Source organism: Myripristis murdjan, chromosome 5 (genome assembly GCF_902150065.1).
Source record: "Myripristis murdjan chromosome 5, fMyrMur1.1, whole genome shotgun sequence".
Classification (NCBI taxonomy): Eukaryota; Metazoa; Chordata; class Actinopteri; order Holocentriformes; family Holocentridae; genus Myripristis; species Myripristis murdjan.
The window spans coordinates 5,117,644-5,136,770 of NC_043984.1; the positions used below are offsets into that span (position 1 = coordinate 5,117,644).

General features: G+C 40.4%; 3 protein-coding genes across 3 annotated transcripts; 1 reads left to right on the top strand and 2 right to left on the bottom strand.

Annotated features, from left to right (window-relative positions):
• Positions 1-2,465: 2,465 nt before the first annotated feature.
• On the bottom strand, positions 2,466-3,162 carry LOC115359166 (transcription factor HES-5-like). The gene is made up of 2 exons (XM_030051512.1): positions 3,049-3,162; positions 2,466-2,936 (listed from the first exon to the last, which is right to left on the bottom strand). The coding sequence occupies exons 1-2, from the start codon at positions 3,109-3,111 to the stop codon at positions 2,466-2,468; spliced, it is 534 nt and encodes a 177-aa protein (XP_029907372.1). The 5' UTR covers positions 3,112-3,162.
• Positions 3,163-7,162: 4,000 nt separating this feature from the next.
• LOC115359167 (transcription factor HES-5-like) lies at positions 7,163-7,847 on the top strand. The gene is made up of 2 exons (XM_030051514.1): positions 7,163-7,276; positions 7,389-7,847. The coding sequence occupies exons 1-2, from the start codon at positions 7,214-7,216 to the stop codon at positions 7,845-7,847; spliced, it is 522 nt and encodes a 173-aa protein (XP_029907374.1). The 5' UTR covers positions 7,163-7,213.
• A 7,670-nt stretch (positions 7,848-15,517) lies between these two features.
• Positions 15,518-16,214, bottom strand: LOC115359168 (transcription factor HES-5-like). Its single transcript, XM_030051515.1, has 2 exons — positions 16,101-16,214; positions 15,518-15,988 (listed from the first exon to the last, which is right to left on the bottom strand). The coding sequence occupies exons 1-2, from the start codon at positions 16,161-16,163 to the stop codon at positions 15,518-15,520; spliced, it is 534 nt and encodes a 177-aa protein (XP_029907375.1). The 5' UTR covers positions 16,164-16,214.
• Between the last annotated feature and the right edge of the window lie 2,913 nt (positions 16,215-19,127).

Sequence of the window (19,127 nt, forward strand, 5' to 3'; positions counted from 1 at the left end):
CAGTTTCACTTTGCTTTTCTGTTGTCTGCAAATTTACCAACGCCTTTTTATCAAGCGAGGTCAAGTTCACAGCAATGATGTAAACCCACTGAGAATATTTTTTAATAAAAATTATTTCCCAGTTTATGTGTCAGGTCAGTGGACTCAGGCTGTGTCAAAGGCAGGGGCAAAATCATTAAAATAAAAAGGGCTCTGCACGTACTGGCCGTTTTTGGCACAGCAGAGAGCACTTCAGCCATGCAGAGCCACGCTTCAAAACATGGGGGCAGCAGGGGCGGAGCTCTGGGCGCTCCTCTGATGCTGTGATTTCCAATCACTGACAAAGAAGTGACACTGATAAACTGGAGGGAAAACTGGTTCACTGCATGTCTTCAAATTGGAGACATTTTTGTATTCGTCTATTTAAACATTTATTTATTTTTAGCTTTTGGCAACATGTACACTGGCCCTAAAGGAATCTCAAAGTGGAGCATCTTAAAATAAAACTTGAAACTGAAAAACTAAAATTGGAAAAGAAAAAAAGTTAGAAATCCAGACACTTACACCAAAATTAAAACAAAAAACAACCTTATCCTATCTAGTAATCTGTGTGGTGGCTGTCACCACCAGCACAAAAATGTTATGATGCATCATGTATGATGAAACAGTCTGCTTAAGATTAACATTGTTACTAGGTGATCCGGATTAAAAGTTAAATGCTGAGAAAGCAAAGGGAAATAATAATCTTTCAAATTTTTATTCACAAACACATCTACAGTAAAACACAGAGGCAACTATTAACACACACACACACACACACACACACACACACACACACACACACACACACACACACACACACACACACTTTGCAGCATGTTTGGTGGCAGCCCTAGCCTGCTGTCCCAGCCTCACTCTGGGAAAGCTGGTCCTACAGGACACCTTGACTAGGAGACTATAGAGTGCTGCAACTCTTTTTTCCCCTCACTATTGTTTTTTTTTTTTCTCCATTGAAAGAGCACTTCATGGTGTTTTCTCAAATGAGAGGGCATCTAAGTGGGCACCTTCTGAGTTTTTTTCATCACAAAGGCACCTGGGGAACCTCACGCTGTCCTGTAGCAGCACATCACATTTTCTCGACTGAAGGCTCATGCATTAAGCAACGTCACACATTCTCACACATGTAAGGACAGCCTTTACAGCACGGCATCACATTTTATCCACTGGAGGCATGTTCCTCCATTAGAAGAGCATCCAATTTATTATAATAAAAAAGTGTGTTATAAAATATCAAACTGAGTGTAAAGCAGAGAGCATGCATTCAGTTTGACACATTTGGTAAATGCATTAGCTACAAATGTTAAAGGTTTCAGAGATAGTACTTCAAGAATCACTTTTAGTGTTTAAGCATTCAAAGAAAAAAACTGTAAGAAAGAGACCTCCATTTGGACTAAAATATAGAAAGATAAGCCCCATTCCTTTCTGTGAGGATGATCGTCTGTCTGTTTATGCTAAGATTAACCAAGTAACATCACTATGAGGGTACATTATCATCTTCAACCCCATCTCTCAACTGAGGAGACTGAAGTGTCCTCTGACATGATGTTTTGTTTTAACACTGTATTGCTCTCTAAAGCAGCAGTGGCATGCAAAACTCCACTCTAGAGTTACTGCATTCAGATTGCAGTATTCCAGATCTTTATTTATGTAGGCCTATGTAAACAAAGAAGTTGCATAGTCCAATATTCAGTTAATGATTGTTTATTGAAATAGAATCAATTTGTCACATCTCAACAGAGACATTAGAAGTGATGATGCATCACAGCAACAAAAACTTGGACATGTTGCACTCCAAGATACAATGTGCTCTTAACAGAGTATAGGAACAGCTATCTTTACAAAAGACAAAGTATGGATTAGTGCAGGCTGAACAGGACCCTCTTTCAGTGAGAGGAAGTGCATTTCCAATGTTCAATCAAATATAAAAATCAGCAAGCAATTACATCAAAACATGTCTGTTATAGAACAGATGATTACAAGACCCAACATGGGTCAACAGTCCTTATGAAGGACAAACAGCTCATGTGCACAACCACACCAGATGCACACAAGAAACTGGCCTTAACAATAATATTTACCTCTACCTTCAAATCATCAGTTAACAGTAACTGAACTAATCATGAAACAGAGGTCACAAGCATTTAAGACACATGCGGTGACACTGACAAATGACACCCTTTTGTATTAATCACACGGATCAATGAAATAAGGTATTCACAGAATACATCATTTTGTTACTGAACATTTCCAGTAATGAAAATATACAACACTGACTTTTCTTTGAAAGCATCTTTTCAAAATGAAAAGAGAATGTAATCCCATGAGGATTAGACATAATCAAAAAACCCTCTGTGTAGACAGAGGAACACAGGTATTCAACTTTAGAATAATATTTTTCATGAATGTCAATGACCAATCTGGTCATTTCAGTTTGTGTGGTGAGAGCTGCAGACTGCAGCAGTGTCCCAGGGCCTCCAGAGGGCGCTGTTGACTGGCCTCTCCTCTTTGCTGCTGCTGCTCTGAACTGGGCAGCTCACAAGAGAGCAGCCAGCCTCGCTCAGCTTCTTGTCAGAGGAAGACTGCAGCTTGTGGAAGTGCTTCAGCAGTCTTCTCTGGGACTGGCTCTTCAGCTCCTCCTTGGACAGGAAGTGCGCCACCTCTTGGACACAGCTGGAGTAGCCCTGATTGACAGCTGCTGAGCCCACAGCTCTCTGCTGCTGCTGCCGCCGCTGCTGCTGTCGTCTCAGGAAGCAAACGGTCATCTCCAGGATGTCTGCTTTCTCCAGCTTGGAGTCAGGCTGCTGCTGGAGCAGTTCTGGAGCCAGGAGACACTTGAGCTGCTCGATGCTGCTGTTGATCCGCTCTCTGCGATGCTTCTCCACCAGAGGCTTTCTGAGCTGCACGACAAACAGGACACACATCAGTCAACTGATCCTGGACTACAACATCAACAACAAGAAGGAACATGGATGATGCTCAAGTGTGAATGAAGCTGGGCCTTCAGTTTACCTTGTGGCTCAGAGTCAGCTGCTCCTGACAGTTGCTGGCTGCTGAAGTGACTGTAGGAGCCATGGCTGGATCTGTGTGCTGCAGAGGCTTCTGGAGAGAGAATCTGATCTCTGGTGGCTTCCTCCCTCCTATTTATAGTCCCAAATCTCCATATGAATGTGTGGGTCTTGGTGTGCTTGGACTTTCTCACAGTCTCAGCCAATCAGAGAGCTGGGCAAGACAATGAGGGATGCAGCACGCTGAATGCTCTTCTTGCTGGGGGACAATAGTTGGATCTCAGGGGAACAGGTGGAGGACTGGGGGGTGATGGAGAGACACTCACAGAGCTCTGTGTGAATCTGGGAAAGTGGTGACCCTGTAAAGAGAGCAGATCTGCTGCCTGATGTTGGGATCAATGACTTTGACTGAGCACACGCTCAGCATCCCATCACACACGTGGGACACAGACAAACAGCTACCTACCTTTTCATTTTTGTAACACCTGAGACCTGTGTGTTTACCATGTGCTGTGCTCATGGTTTCAGTTCATGCATGATCTAGAGCATTATCATTTGAATCTTCAAATAGTCTTGCTGAATGGCTTCATGGAATGAACAATGACTATGACTTACAAACATTTAAAAACACTAGATGTAAAGCATAATGATTCTATACTCTCTATTCTATTCTATATGTTATTTAAATGACATAAATGAATAAAATTTTTAAATTTTTAATAAAATTTCCTCTTTGCTTGATTCTGTGGTAACTGGGTGTTGTGGACATGCTGCTGGATCAATGGTTGAAGTGGTAGTCAGAATAATAAAAGTACTGCTCCAACCACATATTCTTGACACAATATTAAGTCAAATGTTTCTACAACCAATCCTTTTGTCAACGCCAAGATAGAGATTTTATCACATGTTAAATTAGACTGTGAATGTGCTTTAAGTTCATCAAAGAGTTACCACTTTTTTACCAGCTTGGGGCACTTTACTGTGATGAGAGGTTCACTGAGTAAAACAGTTAAGTGAAACTCATTCAGTTGATATTCATCCTGGCATCCAGATGTAGCAGATGTGTCTTCTGTGTTGAGACAGGTTGTTGGTGTGAGTAGAGAGTTGCTCAGTGTTTCCCACACTGAGTCCCATGTGCTGCAGTCAATGCACAACAAAAGGACTTTGAATGGAGCTCCTTTGACAGCTATTGGCCCTGTGCTGTGTGTGGGACAGAGGGCGACGTCAACAACCATCTGGAGGGGAAGAGCACCGGTGGCTGAGTTTTCTGAAGGATTTAAGTAGAAGACGTTATTCCATCATGAAAAAGGAATATAGAAATAGCTCTAACTTTCACAGTCCATGTCAATACAATAAGCATCACTAAGGATGTTTTTGAATGTAAAAATGTCCATAGGAGGTCATGCAGCCTCAGAGTGTCTTTTTATTTGACCTTATTTATTTATTCATTTATTAAGTCATTTATTAATTAATCACCACATTGTCTGCTGGATACCATTTGGACAAACTATACAATTTTACTTTTACTTGATGCTCAGTTGTATGGTGGATAAAATCTGTTTTTCACAGCAAACTGGTTACGCACTATGTAAAAGTTAAAAAGACAAGAGCGTCCCCTTTTTGAAATTTTGTAAAGTCAAATCCTTCAAATTCTTTATTGTCTTGTATTGCATTTTATGGTCCATCATTCAGTCCTGGATGGCAAGCAATCACTTCTTATACTCTATGCTCCACTGACCAGGGTTAGTTCATTTCTTTCTTAAAACACATGGCATTTATATAAAAGTAAGGTATGTAAAAACATGAAGCATAATACAAGTCAATGGCTTGTTTCCATTATGATCCTTGTTGTAAGGGCAGCATTGCCTTGGCAGCTTGGCATCCATCAATGGAAACTGAAAGAAAGGCTTGCATTGAAATGATGACCCATGAAGCAGTAGGTAGAGGGAATGAAGTTGGCACAAGTCAGAGAATTGGCAGAGAGAGTGATAGAAAACGAGAGAGGAAAAATTCCTCTTCCTGAAGTGTGCCAACTCCCCTTGGAGAATAGTCAGGTGCTGGTGGGGCTGAAGATGCTAATCACACTGAACTGTGACTCTGCTCTCCAGAGCTTTCCCACACTCTGCCTCATTGACAGAGCCTCCACTCAACAATAGACGTGTGCCTTGTTAAATGCTAATTCATCCCCACACAAGCAGTTCCCAACGATCCCCTGGGGGTAAAGTTTGTTGTGTAGACACTTCTCAATTAGGGAAGCTCAACGAAACCAATAAACACAAATATTTTGATTTGAGATGTAACCCAAAAACGAATCAAAGAATCCACTGTATTTGGGCATTTAATTAAACAGAGCCTCTCACAATCTTTATTTTCTTTCATTAAAGAATCTAGGCTCAAATATATCTGGTAAAAACCCTATGTAAGTCTTTACATAACTCTACCTATTGTTCATGATATTGCTATGATGACAATAGTACTTCAGCCAATGTGAAATCATGGAGATGGGATTCTCTTTTATTGTATTTTAAAGTATTTTTTTGTTGAAAATCTTTTTAAGTTTGTCTCCTTTTAAAATAAACATCCTGTGTAGAATATGACTGGCAAACTTAAAAAAAAAAAATGCAAGGCACGCTGTTCCATTGAAAATGTGTTTTAAAAAAGCCTTTATTACCACATAGTATGATTTAAAAACTCGGCTGCTGACAAACGCATTTCAGCTCCAAGAGCCTTCATCAGGGTGCACAAATTTTTTTGCCGCTGACAAATTTATTATAATCAACTAATATCTACTATTTTAAATGTCTACAGATCATCTTTAAATACATAAATATGTGTTTCAATGTGTAAACAACTTAAATGTTTAAAATACAATAGTGAGGAATCCCTCTCCCTGTCGCTGACCTTTCCGTCTCGAGGTCTGGATCTATTGTCCCACTGGGGCCCTGTGAGTGAGACTTCCCTGGTTTCCCACACTCTGTCCATTCACTGCTTTCATTAAGAACAAAATAAGTGTGTCTGGTTGCACATCACATTAAGTATGGAGTCAGTTTACGAGTCGTGTCTCGGTGTCTGTGAATGAAAATTCCAAACATCAAGGCCTGCCATCACCAGGCTTTTGTTAAAAAGCTCATGAGACTGCTATAAGGAATGCAGACATGCTAAGGATTAATGGAAATTCAAAAGGGTTTTTTTTCCCCCCCTTAGTTTTGAATTGTTCTTCCTGCATTCCTGGCTGTTTATTTCGACTAAGGGAATGAAAGAGGGTGCATTCATTAATTGGACAGGCAGTCTCATGATGAAGAACTATAACTCTGAAGGAGATGCAGCACACTCATGATCGAATTTAACATTTTTCTGGGTGTTGAAAAAGTGTTGCTGAAACACTTCACTTGATATTGTATCAAGAATATGGAGATTGAGCAGCACTGATCTAGCAATAAGGAAGACAACAGGGAAGACAGAGACAACAGAATTAAGCAAACTGGAAAACAGTGATTGATTGATTTATTCACTGATTAATGTACTCTCTTAATTCATTAATTTAAATAAGGACAGTATAGAATAATACAGCATTACACTGTGCTTGGATAACTTTGATTCATTTCAGATTTTTAATTGTTTGTAAGTCATAATCATTGTTCATTCCATGAAGCCATTCAGCAAGACTATCTGAAGATTCAAATGATAATGCACTAGTGCATGCATGAACTGAAACCATGAGCACAGCACATGGTAAACACACAGGTCTCAGGTGTTACAAAAATGAAAAGGTAGGTAGCTGTTTGTCTGTCTCCCACGTGTGTGATGGGATGCTGAGCGTGTGCTCAGTCAAAGTCATTGATCCCAACATCAGGCAGCAGATCTGCTCTCTTTACAGGGTCACCACTTTCCCAGATTCACACAGAGCTCTGTGAGTGTCTCTCCATCACCCCCCAGTCCTCCACCTGTTCCCCTGAGATCCAACTATTGTCCCCCAGCAAGAAGAGCATTCAGTGTGCTGCATCCCTCATTGTCTTGCCCAGCTCTCTGATTGGCTGAGACTGTGAGAAAGTCCAAGCACACCAAGACCCACACATTCATATGGAGATTTGGGACTATAAATAGAAGGGAGGAAGCCACCAGAGATCAGATTCTCTCTCCAGAAGCCTCTGCAGCACACAGATCCAGCCATGGCTCCTACAGTCACTTCAGCAGCCAGCAACTGTCAGGAGCAGCTGACTCTGAGCCACAAGGTAAACTGAAGGCCCAGCTTCATTCACACTTGAGCATCATCCATGTTCCTTCTTGTTGTTGATGTTGTAGTCCAGGATCAGTTGACTGATGTGTGTCCTGTTTGTCGTGCAGCTCAGAAAGCCTCTGGTGGAGAAGCATCGCAGAGAGCGGATCAACAGCAGCATCGAGCAGCTCAAGTGTCTCCTGGCTCCAGAGTTGCTCCAGCAGCAGCCTGACTCCAAGCTGGAGAAAGCAGACATCCTGGAGATGACCGTTTGCTTCCTGAGACGACAGCAGCGGCGGCGGCAGCAGCAGCAGAGAGCCGTGGACTCAGCAGCTGTCAATCAGGGCTACTCCAGCTGTGTCCACGAGGTGGCGCACTTCCTGTCCAAGGAGGAGCTGAAGAGCCAGTCCCAGAGAAGACTGCTGAAGCACTTCCACAAGCTGCAGTCTTCCTCTGACAAGAAGCTGAGCGAGGCTGGCTGCTCTCTTGTGAGCTGCCCAGTTCAGAGCAGCAGCAGCAAAGAGGAGAGGCCAGTCAACAGCGCCCTCTGGAGGCCCTGGGACACTGCTGCAGGCTTATACTACTGAGAATCAGACTAAGGTTGTATGGCCACTTGTACAAAGACTTTAAACTTTATCCTTTTAATGTGTGGTCATTATATTTTGTTCTCAAAATGAGAAGGTACCATATTTGGTGATGATATTTTCTTGCCTGAATTGCCTTCAGAGCCTTTGTTACTGTGATATTTGCAGATATTTGCAGTTTTGTTTTGTTTTGTTTTGTTTTGTCTCTTGTGTCTATGACAAATAATCAGATACTTACTTTGTAAAGTACCCAGTATATATTGTTCCTCATGGGAATATTGCAATGACAGTGATACTGACAATGTCAGTATATGTTTTCCTCCTTTCAGGAGGTGATATTTGTGAATTTTATTCACATTCACAATTTTATTTTTAGAAGTTGATATTCAAATGTGCTTTTGATAAACCTGTTTATTGTGTTGTTGCATCTTTTATCACATAATCTGAATTTTTGGCAGATAAAGAGTTTTTGTCTACTCTCTATTGAGAGATGTCTTATCAAAACAAATGTGCTGCGTTATAGCTCTGTGAGTGACAGCACGCTTTCCTTCAGTGAAGGGATTGTTATTAGAAAATGTGTCAAATGAATGTATCTCTTCAAGCCAAGTGGATGCGAAATAAAACAATCACAAAAAAAAAAAAAAATACAGTTTGTATGCTTCATTTCTACCATGGTCCATGTTATTGATTTACAACCTTGACGGATATATATTTCAGCATTTGTGTTATAGTGAAGGATGTATGATGTCACATGCATAGTTGCCTGAGAGACACAGAACTGGTTCTGCTTGAGTGTATTCCCTCCAAGTCATAAGTTGGAGTTACATCACCAAACCCAAATCTTTCAGGTGATGGTGAAAACTACCAATGACCTTGCAGAAGACATCACAGTGGAAATTGTTTCAGTTGTTCATTGACTTATTTCCTAGGTTATGCATAATCATGTGTTTAACACATTCACAGGGTCAGTAGTAGAACAATCAAGGATGCAATCTGTAGGGTTATGTGTGTATGTAAAGGAAGAAGACCATGGTTTTAGAATATTTATATTCCATCAACATGAAATTGCTTGGATATTAAAAACTCTTCCAGGTTTAATGTGAACCTTGTACATGAAGGATGTGACCAGGAGGATTAAATGACCTCTAAATATTGCAATAAATAAATAAGTAAATAAATAAGTAAATACATACATACATACATACATTCTAAGAATTTCCCAGTCTGGGGTCAATAAAGTATACCTATCTATCTATACATACATACATACATACATAAAAGTAATACAAACAAAGTAATAGTATAATATTCTTATCTATGCAAATGTTAAAGAATAATGATGTCTGGATTTTTAAAAGTTATTAATACAAAAAAAAAAAAAAAAATGCCTGTGTTCATCCGACTTGAGTTCATTTTGGCCAGCCTGGTGAAATTATAAAGGGATTTAATGATGCACACACACACAAAGAATTGATACTGTAGTTTTCTTTGAGTCTGTGTATTTATTTGACAGTTCCAACCACAAAACAAAAATTTAATCCACTTTTGAGACTGAACATCCATGCCAAACAGTATACACAATATACAAGACAATACCAAATCCCTTTTCAAAAGAAAGGTGTTGGTGACTGCAATAGGTTATACCCTAAAACAAGGCGGTGACGTATGTAAATTGGATTCATACAATATCAAAATATATTTTCACAGAAAGAATACCAAAGCACTAGACTTGGGCTATAGATGCACACTGCAAAAATTTAACCCAATTAAATGAGCCAATAGACCCTTTACACAGCTGCCACTTTACATATTCATGTGAATTAGCAGGTAAACACAGGTGTTGCTAATACCATTAATAAAGGCTCTGTTCCATTTAGGTCACAGAGCCAGTGTCCTGCTGTTGTGCATGCTGGGCCCCTGGATAGGTTCTGTTAGACCTAAAAACCTGTGTTTAACTGCTGCTTGTGTCAAAATGGCTCCTGTGAAAAAGGAAAAAGAACCTGGAATAAAACTGAGACATCAGTCTGTTTTAGGCTTTTTAAAGCACCAAAATACTGATATTTTGGCTGAAAGGGCAACTTTGGAGCTTAATTACTTGAAAAAAAAAAAGTGCCCACCTATATGCAAATATATTCAGCCCATTCAGCAGCTTTACATTTCCTGCATAGTTAACAGATAGGACTTATCTCCTCTGGTCTTATTCAAAAGAAAGCTATTGCCATTATAATGTCAAAGTCACATGCTTTTTGAAAGCAGCACAACAGCTCCACAGTTTACAAGTTAAATGCTGACTCTTGTCAATCAATGACCCCTTCACCTTTGACTCTCTATCCAGTCCTCTGTCCCTGGTCATTGTCAGCAGCAGGTGGACATGACACCTTCTGAGGCGGGAAAGAGATGTAGAACGCTCAAATGAGCGAGGCTCTAGCATCTTAATAGTCAAGAAAGACACAATCTTCTCCAAAATGTCTGAATTGGGCAAGGCACTGTCAAAGTCAACAGATGGACAACTGTGAGAGCGTCAAGGCAGTGCCTTTGACCTTTGAGTCCGTTCATCTTCTGGTGGTGTTAAAGGCAGAGCGGAGCCACATCTTCGTCTGAGGCGGGAAACAGGCGGAGAATCTCCCTCGAGTATTTGGAGTAGCCGCTGTGTGACAGCAGGGCTTTTCTCAGGGTGAAGAAGGACACGGTTTTCTCCAGGAGGTCTGCAGCAGGGATCCCGCTCTGCAGGTGTTCTCCGATCAGAGCCTTCAGCTTGTCCACTCCGCTGCTGCATTTCCTCTCCAGCAGATGGAGTTTATACCTGAGAGAAACCAAACAGTCATCAGCATATCTTCTCACACAAATATTGACTGCGATGTGAATTCACAATGATGACAGTTTTGTTCTGGTGCGTGTGTATTTAATGACATGGAGCCTTGGCTTACCTGAAGAGCTGCTCCTTCATGCTGTCCTGAAGAGCCAGGTCCAAGTAGGGAGCCATTTGCAGATGTTTGCTTGTTTCTTGCTTTTCTCAGAAAAAAAATCAAGTTTTGCTGGATCAACCAGGAGTCCTTGTGCCTCAGTAGGTCTTCCTCCTGTCCTTTTGTGGCTGGTCTTGTGTGTTCAGAGGATGCTCTCTGTTAACGTCTGCATCTCCACTCCACATTTATGCTCCTCATCCTGCGCTGTCTCTGCTGTCTGGCCAATCAGGAGGCTCAGAGCTCAGGACAATGGACTGAATTTAATGGCTGCCACACAGAACAGGTGGGATGTTGTTCTTTCTGCCATACATCAGTGAGGTCAGACAAATTATTCCATGGGAAAATGTTTTCCCTCGTGTGGACACAGGAAAATCAGAGCTGGTAGTGATGCTTATCTCAAACAGAGGACTATATTTTGCTTTCACTATTCACTTTTTTGTCTGTTTTGAAAGCAAAAATCCATCCTAAAGAAGAACTTTATTAATGAGCTTTGACGGTGCTGTCCAGATGTGTGTACACCAACACCTGACTTTGTCTAAATATCCTCTAAATATCCTCAAGCCACACTCTGTGATCCTTTGGCAATGCAGCTCAGATTCAAGTTTACAGCATGGGCAAAAGAACTATTAATACTGTTGTGAAAATAAGCTCATTATAAAATTTAATCCATCTCCTATCATTGTTGGTAGAACTTCTGGTATTAAAAACTCTAATTCCAAAAAATATAAGGGGATTACATAAAAAAAAAAAAAAAACTCCAACTACTGGCATATGTTATGTTTTGAAGTCCCATTTGTTTGCATCCCTGCATCCTACTTAGTGAGAAAAACTTCATGTTCTTCTCAGTTAACATTTTGCCTGACCTTTACTTTAAAAAACAGCCAGCACCTAAAAAAAAAAAATATGCAGCACAGTGTAGTGAAAATCACTATAAAGAAAACACTTTTAATTTATCAGTAAATAATTTTATCAAACCCTAATGTCATGTCAAGCAAAATGACTGAAACCAAAAGCTATAATACTGTTTTAATGTTGTTTATCCCCCTTTTGTGTCCCAGCACTGAGTTCCAACTGACCCAGATGGTTTATCAGTGAAGTGGCCCTAAGCTGCCCTCGGTCCCTGCATGGGAACAGTCCTGAGGCTTTGTGAGCGCAGACACACTTCTATTGTGTGCGCGGCTGAGCCGGCTGCATACACAAGTGTGGGAAGCCGTGTGTCGCCGTGGCTCCCAGCTCCAGAGAGAGCGGGGCGTGTGACTGGGGCACGTCCAGCCCTGTGCAGGAAGCTGTGGGAGCTCAGAGGAGGGCCACTGGGAAACCTGAGCCTCCACACACACACACACACACACACACACACAGCAGAGAGCCACACAGATGGCAAGGAGATTACCAGGAGTGTGGTGGAGGGAAAACCCACCTAAGTTCAGCTTACCCAGCTTTTATTTGTGAACTAATTCTCAAACTGTATGACTTAGATTTGATATAGAATCCACATTGTAGTGATGGCAGTGAGACTTGAGTAATTTACATAAAATTAGCATAAAGTGATCATCCATGATGTTTTCATATAAACAAAATTTGCTTTTGCTGCAGTGACACTGAACGGTATAACACAGTAGTGATTCAGCTCATACTCACTGTATGAAAGTTTGAATATTTGCTGTTCTAAACACGCGGGGACTTTCCAAGGAAAAGCTTCCATGCTGGGAGTGTCCTTTCATTGCAGCGTGTTAATTTTCCAAAATGCTGTACGTGCTGGAAAGTAAATTTTAAAATCCAAGAATATTTGCCCATGGTGGAGTAATCACAGTCACAGAGTGTGTTTACATGCAGAGTGCAGGAGGTGTCTGTGGGACAGCAAGTGAAGCAGTGATTCACCATAAGAAAAAAAGAAAGAAATATCTTTATTTGCATTTTATTTTAAAATGGGGAATTAAAAGGAACCGCTGTGAGGCAGGAATTTCCTGTACTTCATTTGGTGGTTCGGTTGAATAGAAATGTAATCACATGCTGGCTGGATGGCTCATGAATATAAAGCCCAGCTGTGAAGCTCTGTTCATGTTTTCAATCATGTCCTCCTGACCTAACCCTGTCTCTTAAACTAAACTACATTCTTAATTATGTTTATTTTCTGTTTGATGTAATGCTGCAGCCCTAAAACAAGTGGGGTTTGAATATTTCACTCAGTATCAGTGTGATGTAGCTGAAATGAAGCACTTCAACCAGCTAACACAAAATGTGTATGTGTCCCTCCATCTTATAATATGGAATAAAAAAAAAAAATCTAACTTTGAAGCTACTTAGGGGGATATTTAAGTGGAAATCAGAGTTCAGGGGGTTAAAATCAAAATCCAGTATGCTTCCATCTTCAGGAATCAAATGTTAGTGTTGCCTCAAAATATTTTATGGCGACACAAGCTCAGTGTCCCATTTTTTATATCCCAGTGATGTCAAAAATGACTACCTGTGTTGTTACCTGTAGTTTAGGTGATTCAAATGAGAATGATGCACATACAGTAAATGTGTTCTGGCATAAACCTCTTTATGATTTCACATCAAACCATATCTATCTATCTATCTATCTATCTATCTATATATATATATATACTATCATATATTGCAAATCTCTACAGAGTAGTAGATGATGAAATCAGTCATCACACTGGCAGTAAAAGAAAAGCCCTCTTTTTTTAAAGACACATCCATGCTATACCAAGGTGTCATTAAATATCAGCTGACCTCTGTGTAGCTCTGTGGCAGATATGAATTTTCTAGCTGGCATAGCAACAGTTCCTAGACAGCTCACAAGCCTTTTCCCAGTCAAGTTTTAAATATCAGCTTGTGAGTTCCAGTTCATATGGAGGTAGCTAATGTCCAGAAAAATATGAAGAAAAGAAAACTGAAAACTCTCTGTTGTAAAGACCTGACAACCCTGTGGCTTCGAGTTTTGTAATGAATCAGATCCACTGGAGCAGTTTAGGATGAAGTGCCTTGCCCAGTGTTTCTTGTTCAGCTTGCAGGTGGAAAAAATCTTTGATAACAAGAAGGTTGTAGTTTTTATTCTGATTTTCTGATTCTTTGACAGATTCATCAGGTATAAATGCATTATCTGGAGAAAGACTGATAGGATGAGACATCACAAAAGAAGCTTGCTCATATTTCCCAAAGAAACTACAAACCAAAGGTGCATAAACATATAAAAAGATATTTAGTAATTGCCTTTATTAAAGGCATCCGCAAATGTCTAAGATCAGCAATGATTCTATACTGTGAGAAGAACAGTTTTGATTGATCTTAGAACAGACTAACCACTGTGTTCATCATCACAAAGCAGCTATGCAGCAGAAGAAAAACACATGAGAACAAGAACATTTGAATTCATGAGTTTTGTTTTATTCCATCAATGAACCACATGAAGAGTAAAAGCCCCAACAGAGGCAGGTAGAGGTGATGACACATCACAACAGGAACTTGGACACATCTCCAAGACACTGTACTCCAACAGAGTAGAGGAACAGCTGTCTTTATAAAAGACACATGAACATGAACAATATTTGAGTAAACATTACTCACTGTTCTATAAGACGTTTTTCAACATGAACAGAATCACTTGCACATAATTACAAGGCAGAGGAGAAACAATGACCTCAAAACAGATCAGGTTTGGTCATCACAAAGTGATGAGGAAGATTAAGAGACATCTAAGGATATTAATATTCATAGAATTGAAAAATGATTGTCACAGCAATCACAATTTAAATGTACCCTTAAAGAGGATAAAAACAAAAATGTTGAAATTTTCAACAATCAGAAGGGTGAGGGTCATGACTGGATTTCACTCCACCACAACATGACTCACACTAACACAAATACTGATCCACAGTTTATGAGACTTAATTCATGCAACATGCATGACAAGATGCTCTCTTTCTTAACATGAAAGGAAATGTTGCTAAGTAAATAGTCCTCACAGAGGAAAACCAGCACAGCATACCAGTAAGTCTACAGGTAACAAAACATGTAAACTGACAGGAGTGGTATAACACTCTTAAGTGTAATAAATTCTAAATGAATACTTTGACCCAAAAAAGTCAGTATAATATCTGCATAAAGTATACAGATAGTAAAAGCAGAAAATGTCCATTATGGACAAAATATGCCAAGATATCTACAGTTTCCATCAAACAGGAAACGACTGACAAGGACTTATTGATCTTACAACAGATCAGTGTTTGCTGATCATGTGGAGCTGTACAGCCTGTAAAGCCCCATATGAAATGAGCCTCTTCATAAAAGAAGTATTTGATTATATTTGATTATATTGCCTGCTGCACACAACAGAAATTAGCAGAACAAAATTCTTCAGTTTCAGCATTTTCATGGAAAATGCAATTTGCAAATGTTTCAAAGAAGTTTGAATGTCAAACACCTTTTCTTCATTGAGAAGTAATCAATCAACAAATCACTTCTGGATTAAGGCATCCTGAAAAAACTTTGACCAATGTGGGCAAAGTGTCAGCGTTGAGCTGACAAGTCTCTTTCTAATCATGAAAGGTAATTTTGCAAAGCTTCGTCATTTCCTTAGGAAATCCCCCCTTACAAATCAAGAGAGTTTGAAAATCAAACCAAAGCAGTTCAAAGGCCTTCTGTACGTACAGAAGAACAAGTCTGAAGAGTTCACTTCTCATCATTTGAACCAATCTGGTCATTTCAGTTTGTGTGGTGAGAGCTGCAGCTTGCAGCAGTGTCCCAGGGCCTCCAGAGGGCGCTGTTGACTGGCCTCTCCTCTTTGCTGCTGCTGCTCTGAACTGGGCAGCTCACAAGAGAGCAGCCAGCCTCGCTCAGCTTCTTGTCAGAGGAAGACTGCAGCTTGTGGAAGTGCTTCAGCAGTCTTCTCTGGGACTGGCTCTTCAGCTCCTCCTTGGACAGGAAGTGCGCCACCTCTTGGACACAGCTGGAGTAGCCCTGGTTGACAGCTGCTGAGTCCACGGCTCTCTGCTGCTGCTGCCGCCGCCGCTGCTGTCGTCTCAGGAAGCAAACGGTCATCTCCAGGATGTCTGCTTTCTCCAGCTTGGAGTCAGGCTGCTGCTGGAGCAACTCTGGAGCCAGGAGACACTTGAGCTGCTCGATGCTGCTGTTGATCCGCTCTCTGCGATGCTTCTCCACCAGAGGCTTTCTGAGCTGCACGACAAACAGGACACACATCAGTCAACTGATCCTGGACTACAACATGAACAATAAGAAGGAACATGGATGATGCTCAAGTGTGATTGAAGCTGGGCCTTCAGTTTACCTTGTGGCTCAGAGTCAGCTGCTCCTGACAGTTGCTGGCTGCTGAAGTGATTGTAGGAGCCATGGCTGGATCTGTGTGCTGCAGAGGCTTCTGGAGAGAGAATCTGATCTCTGGTGGCTTCCTCCCTCCTATTTATAGTCCCAAATCTCCATATGAATGTGTGGGTCTTGGTGTGCTTGGACTTTCTCACAGTCTCAGCCAATCAGAGAGCTGGGCAAGACAATGAGGGATGCAGCACGCTGAATGCTCTTCTTGCTGGGGGACAATAGTTGGATCTCAGGGGAACAGGTGGAGGACTGGGGGGTGATGGAGAGACACTCACAGAGCTCTGTGTGAATCTGGGAAAGTGGTGACCCTGTAAAGAGAGCAGATCTGCTGCCTGATGTTGGGATCAATGACTTTGACTGAGCACACGCTCAGCATCCCATCACACACGTGGGAGGCTGACACTGATGCTTTATGTGTATTATACAGTATGGCATCACTCAAAGGTAGTCAATGGACTGCAAAAAAGTCAATCGATTTCTGTGTGTAATGACCTCGAGGGGTTTAACTTCACACCATATATGCACCATGATATATTCATAACTTAATTTGATCAGTTTTGATGTTTAATCATTTACTAAAGACTCATCAAAACATAAGCCAAATTAATTAGCACTTGTGATACATTTTGACTTCTTTTCAGGTTTTATATTTTTCAGATATTATGCTGAGTGCAGGAATAGAGCTGTTTTACTTTTTTTCTTTTTAAATTTTAATGGGATATAATTTTCTCCATGATACATTTTCTCCATGATAATTTTTCAATCTCATAATTTACTTTTTTGCAGTAAATGCAGTGTGTATTTTTAAAGTTCAGTACTGCAAGATGCTTGAAGCAAATGTTTTTTTCAGTGATTCAGTGTATTTGATGTATTTTTCTGAAACAGCACACATCCTGGTGTCCAGATGTAGCAGATGTGTCGTGTCCTGTGACAGGGTCTTGGTGTGAGGAGAGACCTGGTCTCAGTTTCCCACACTGAGTCCTATGTGCTGCGGTCAGTGCACTACAAAAGGACTTTGAATGGAGCTTTAGTGATGGCTGCTGCCTGTGTGTTGTAGCAGAGACAGAGGCTGACGTCACACACCATCTGGAGGGAAGCAACACCACTGGCTGGATCTGACCGCTTATGAAAATTATAACAAAAACAATCCATCAAAGTGTCACCAATTAGAAATTTGCAGCTGTTTTGTGATGGTTAGTCAGTCTCAAGGATGGACACAGTCAAAATCATGTTGTGTAACATTAGCCGTGTCAAAGTTTTAATTCATTCTATCCATGAGGGTGGGGGCTGGGATGGCTCTGTCCTGAAGTGTGCCAACTCCCCTTGGAGAATAGTCAGGTGCTGGTGGGGCTGAAGATGCTAATCACACTGAACTGTGACTGTGCTCTCCACAGCTTTCCCACACTCTGCCTCACTGACAGAACAACAAGTGGACAGCAAGCCGGGGCGTGTGCCTCAGCACTGAAGTTAGGATTTATTTCTCCAGAATCAGTGGCCTTTTTATTGGACAGAATTGACTTCATTATGAGTTTAAATGCAAATAGATAAAGCAAATTGGTATTTGTAGTACTTTTACAAGACAATAGATTTATAACTGACAAAATTACAGTATATGCTTTGATATGTATAAATATTTGAATCTGAACAATATACACTGTGAACAACAAGTGAGCTGGATCCTCAGTACATCACAGTGCTGGACATTTGTGTGCCTGGAATCTGTACAATGTATTGACCTCTGTTCAGTTTCAGTTGATTGGTTATCAAATGCTACCTATCACTATCACAGGATTGTAACTGCATGTAAAATAAGTTAACCTAAACACATAAAACCACAGTTTAATACAAATAATAACTTTTAAATTTGGACTACAAGTTAAATACCGTCTTAGTGCACTCAAACAGAGACTGAAAATGTGTAACAGACTATGTTCATTTATAAGAATATTCTTTTTCAATTGACCAATCGGCAATCATTTTAAAACTGGCAATGTTGATTCATGCTGTCGCCACAAAATATTTAAAATAAGAAGAATGGTTTTGAAACAGAGTAGTAGGTTTCCATTTTGAGACAATGTCCCCTGTTAACCTGTGCCTGCTCGGGGTCGAGGTCTGGCTCTATTGTCCCTCAGGGGCTCTGTGAGTGAGGTTTCCCTGCTTTCCCACACTCTGTTCACTCACTGCTTTCAGTGGACGGACAATAGAAGTGTGTCTTATTACTCATCATAGTGACAGAGTGTGAGTTTGTTCAGGAGGGAAACAGTTAATTTTAAATGGTTTACACCCAAACACCCGAAACTGATAATTGCACCAAAATCATAAGTCAGATATATTATGTAACTGAACCGTAATCAGAGACAAAGAAGATTTTTTCAATTGGTTTGGTGACCCAAGACAACCCACCGTAATTAAATATAATAACATTACATAGATAATATCTATTCCACATATATCATTATAGATCTGCTTTAAAATGTTTGACATGTGGACTTGCACTGAAATTTACTGGGATACTTTATGGATCAACAGTTGGGCACAACATTTTAATCTTTTTTCCAGAGCAGGATGTACTCTAGTCAAAACATCTCTCCTAATAAATAAGGAATCAATAATATAGTGTGCAGATACTTGTTTTGCCACATTTTAGTCTTGTCATTGAATGATGACAATTATGATGGAGAACTCTTTCAATATAACTAAAAAATGTCCAGTAGAAAACACTTTTTCAAACTTTTTTTGTCGTCACACAGCAGCTATTGCCTACATAAAAAGGAAAAAAGCACAAGGACAAGAAAAATTCAAGACATTATTTTTTTTATTATTATTATTTCAGAAGACATTCTGTGTAAAAGCCCCAACAGAGGCAGGTAGAGGTGATGACACATCACAACAGGAACTTGGACACATCTCCAAGACACTGTACTCCAACAGAGTAGAGGAACAGCTGTCTTTATAAAAGACACATGAACATGAACAATAT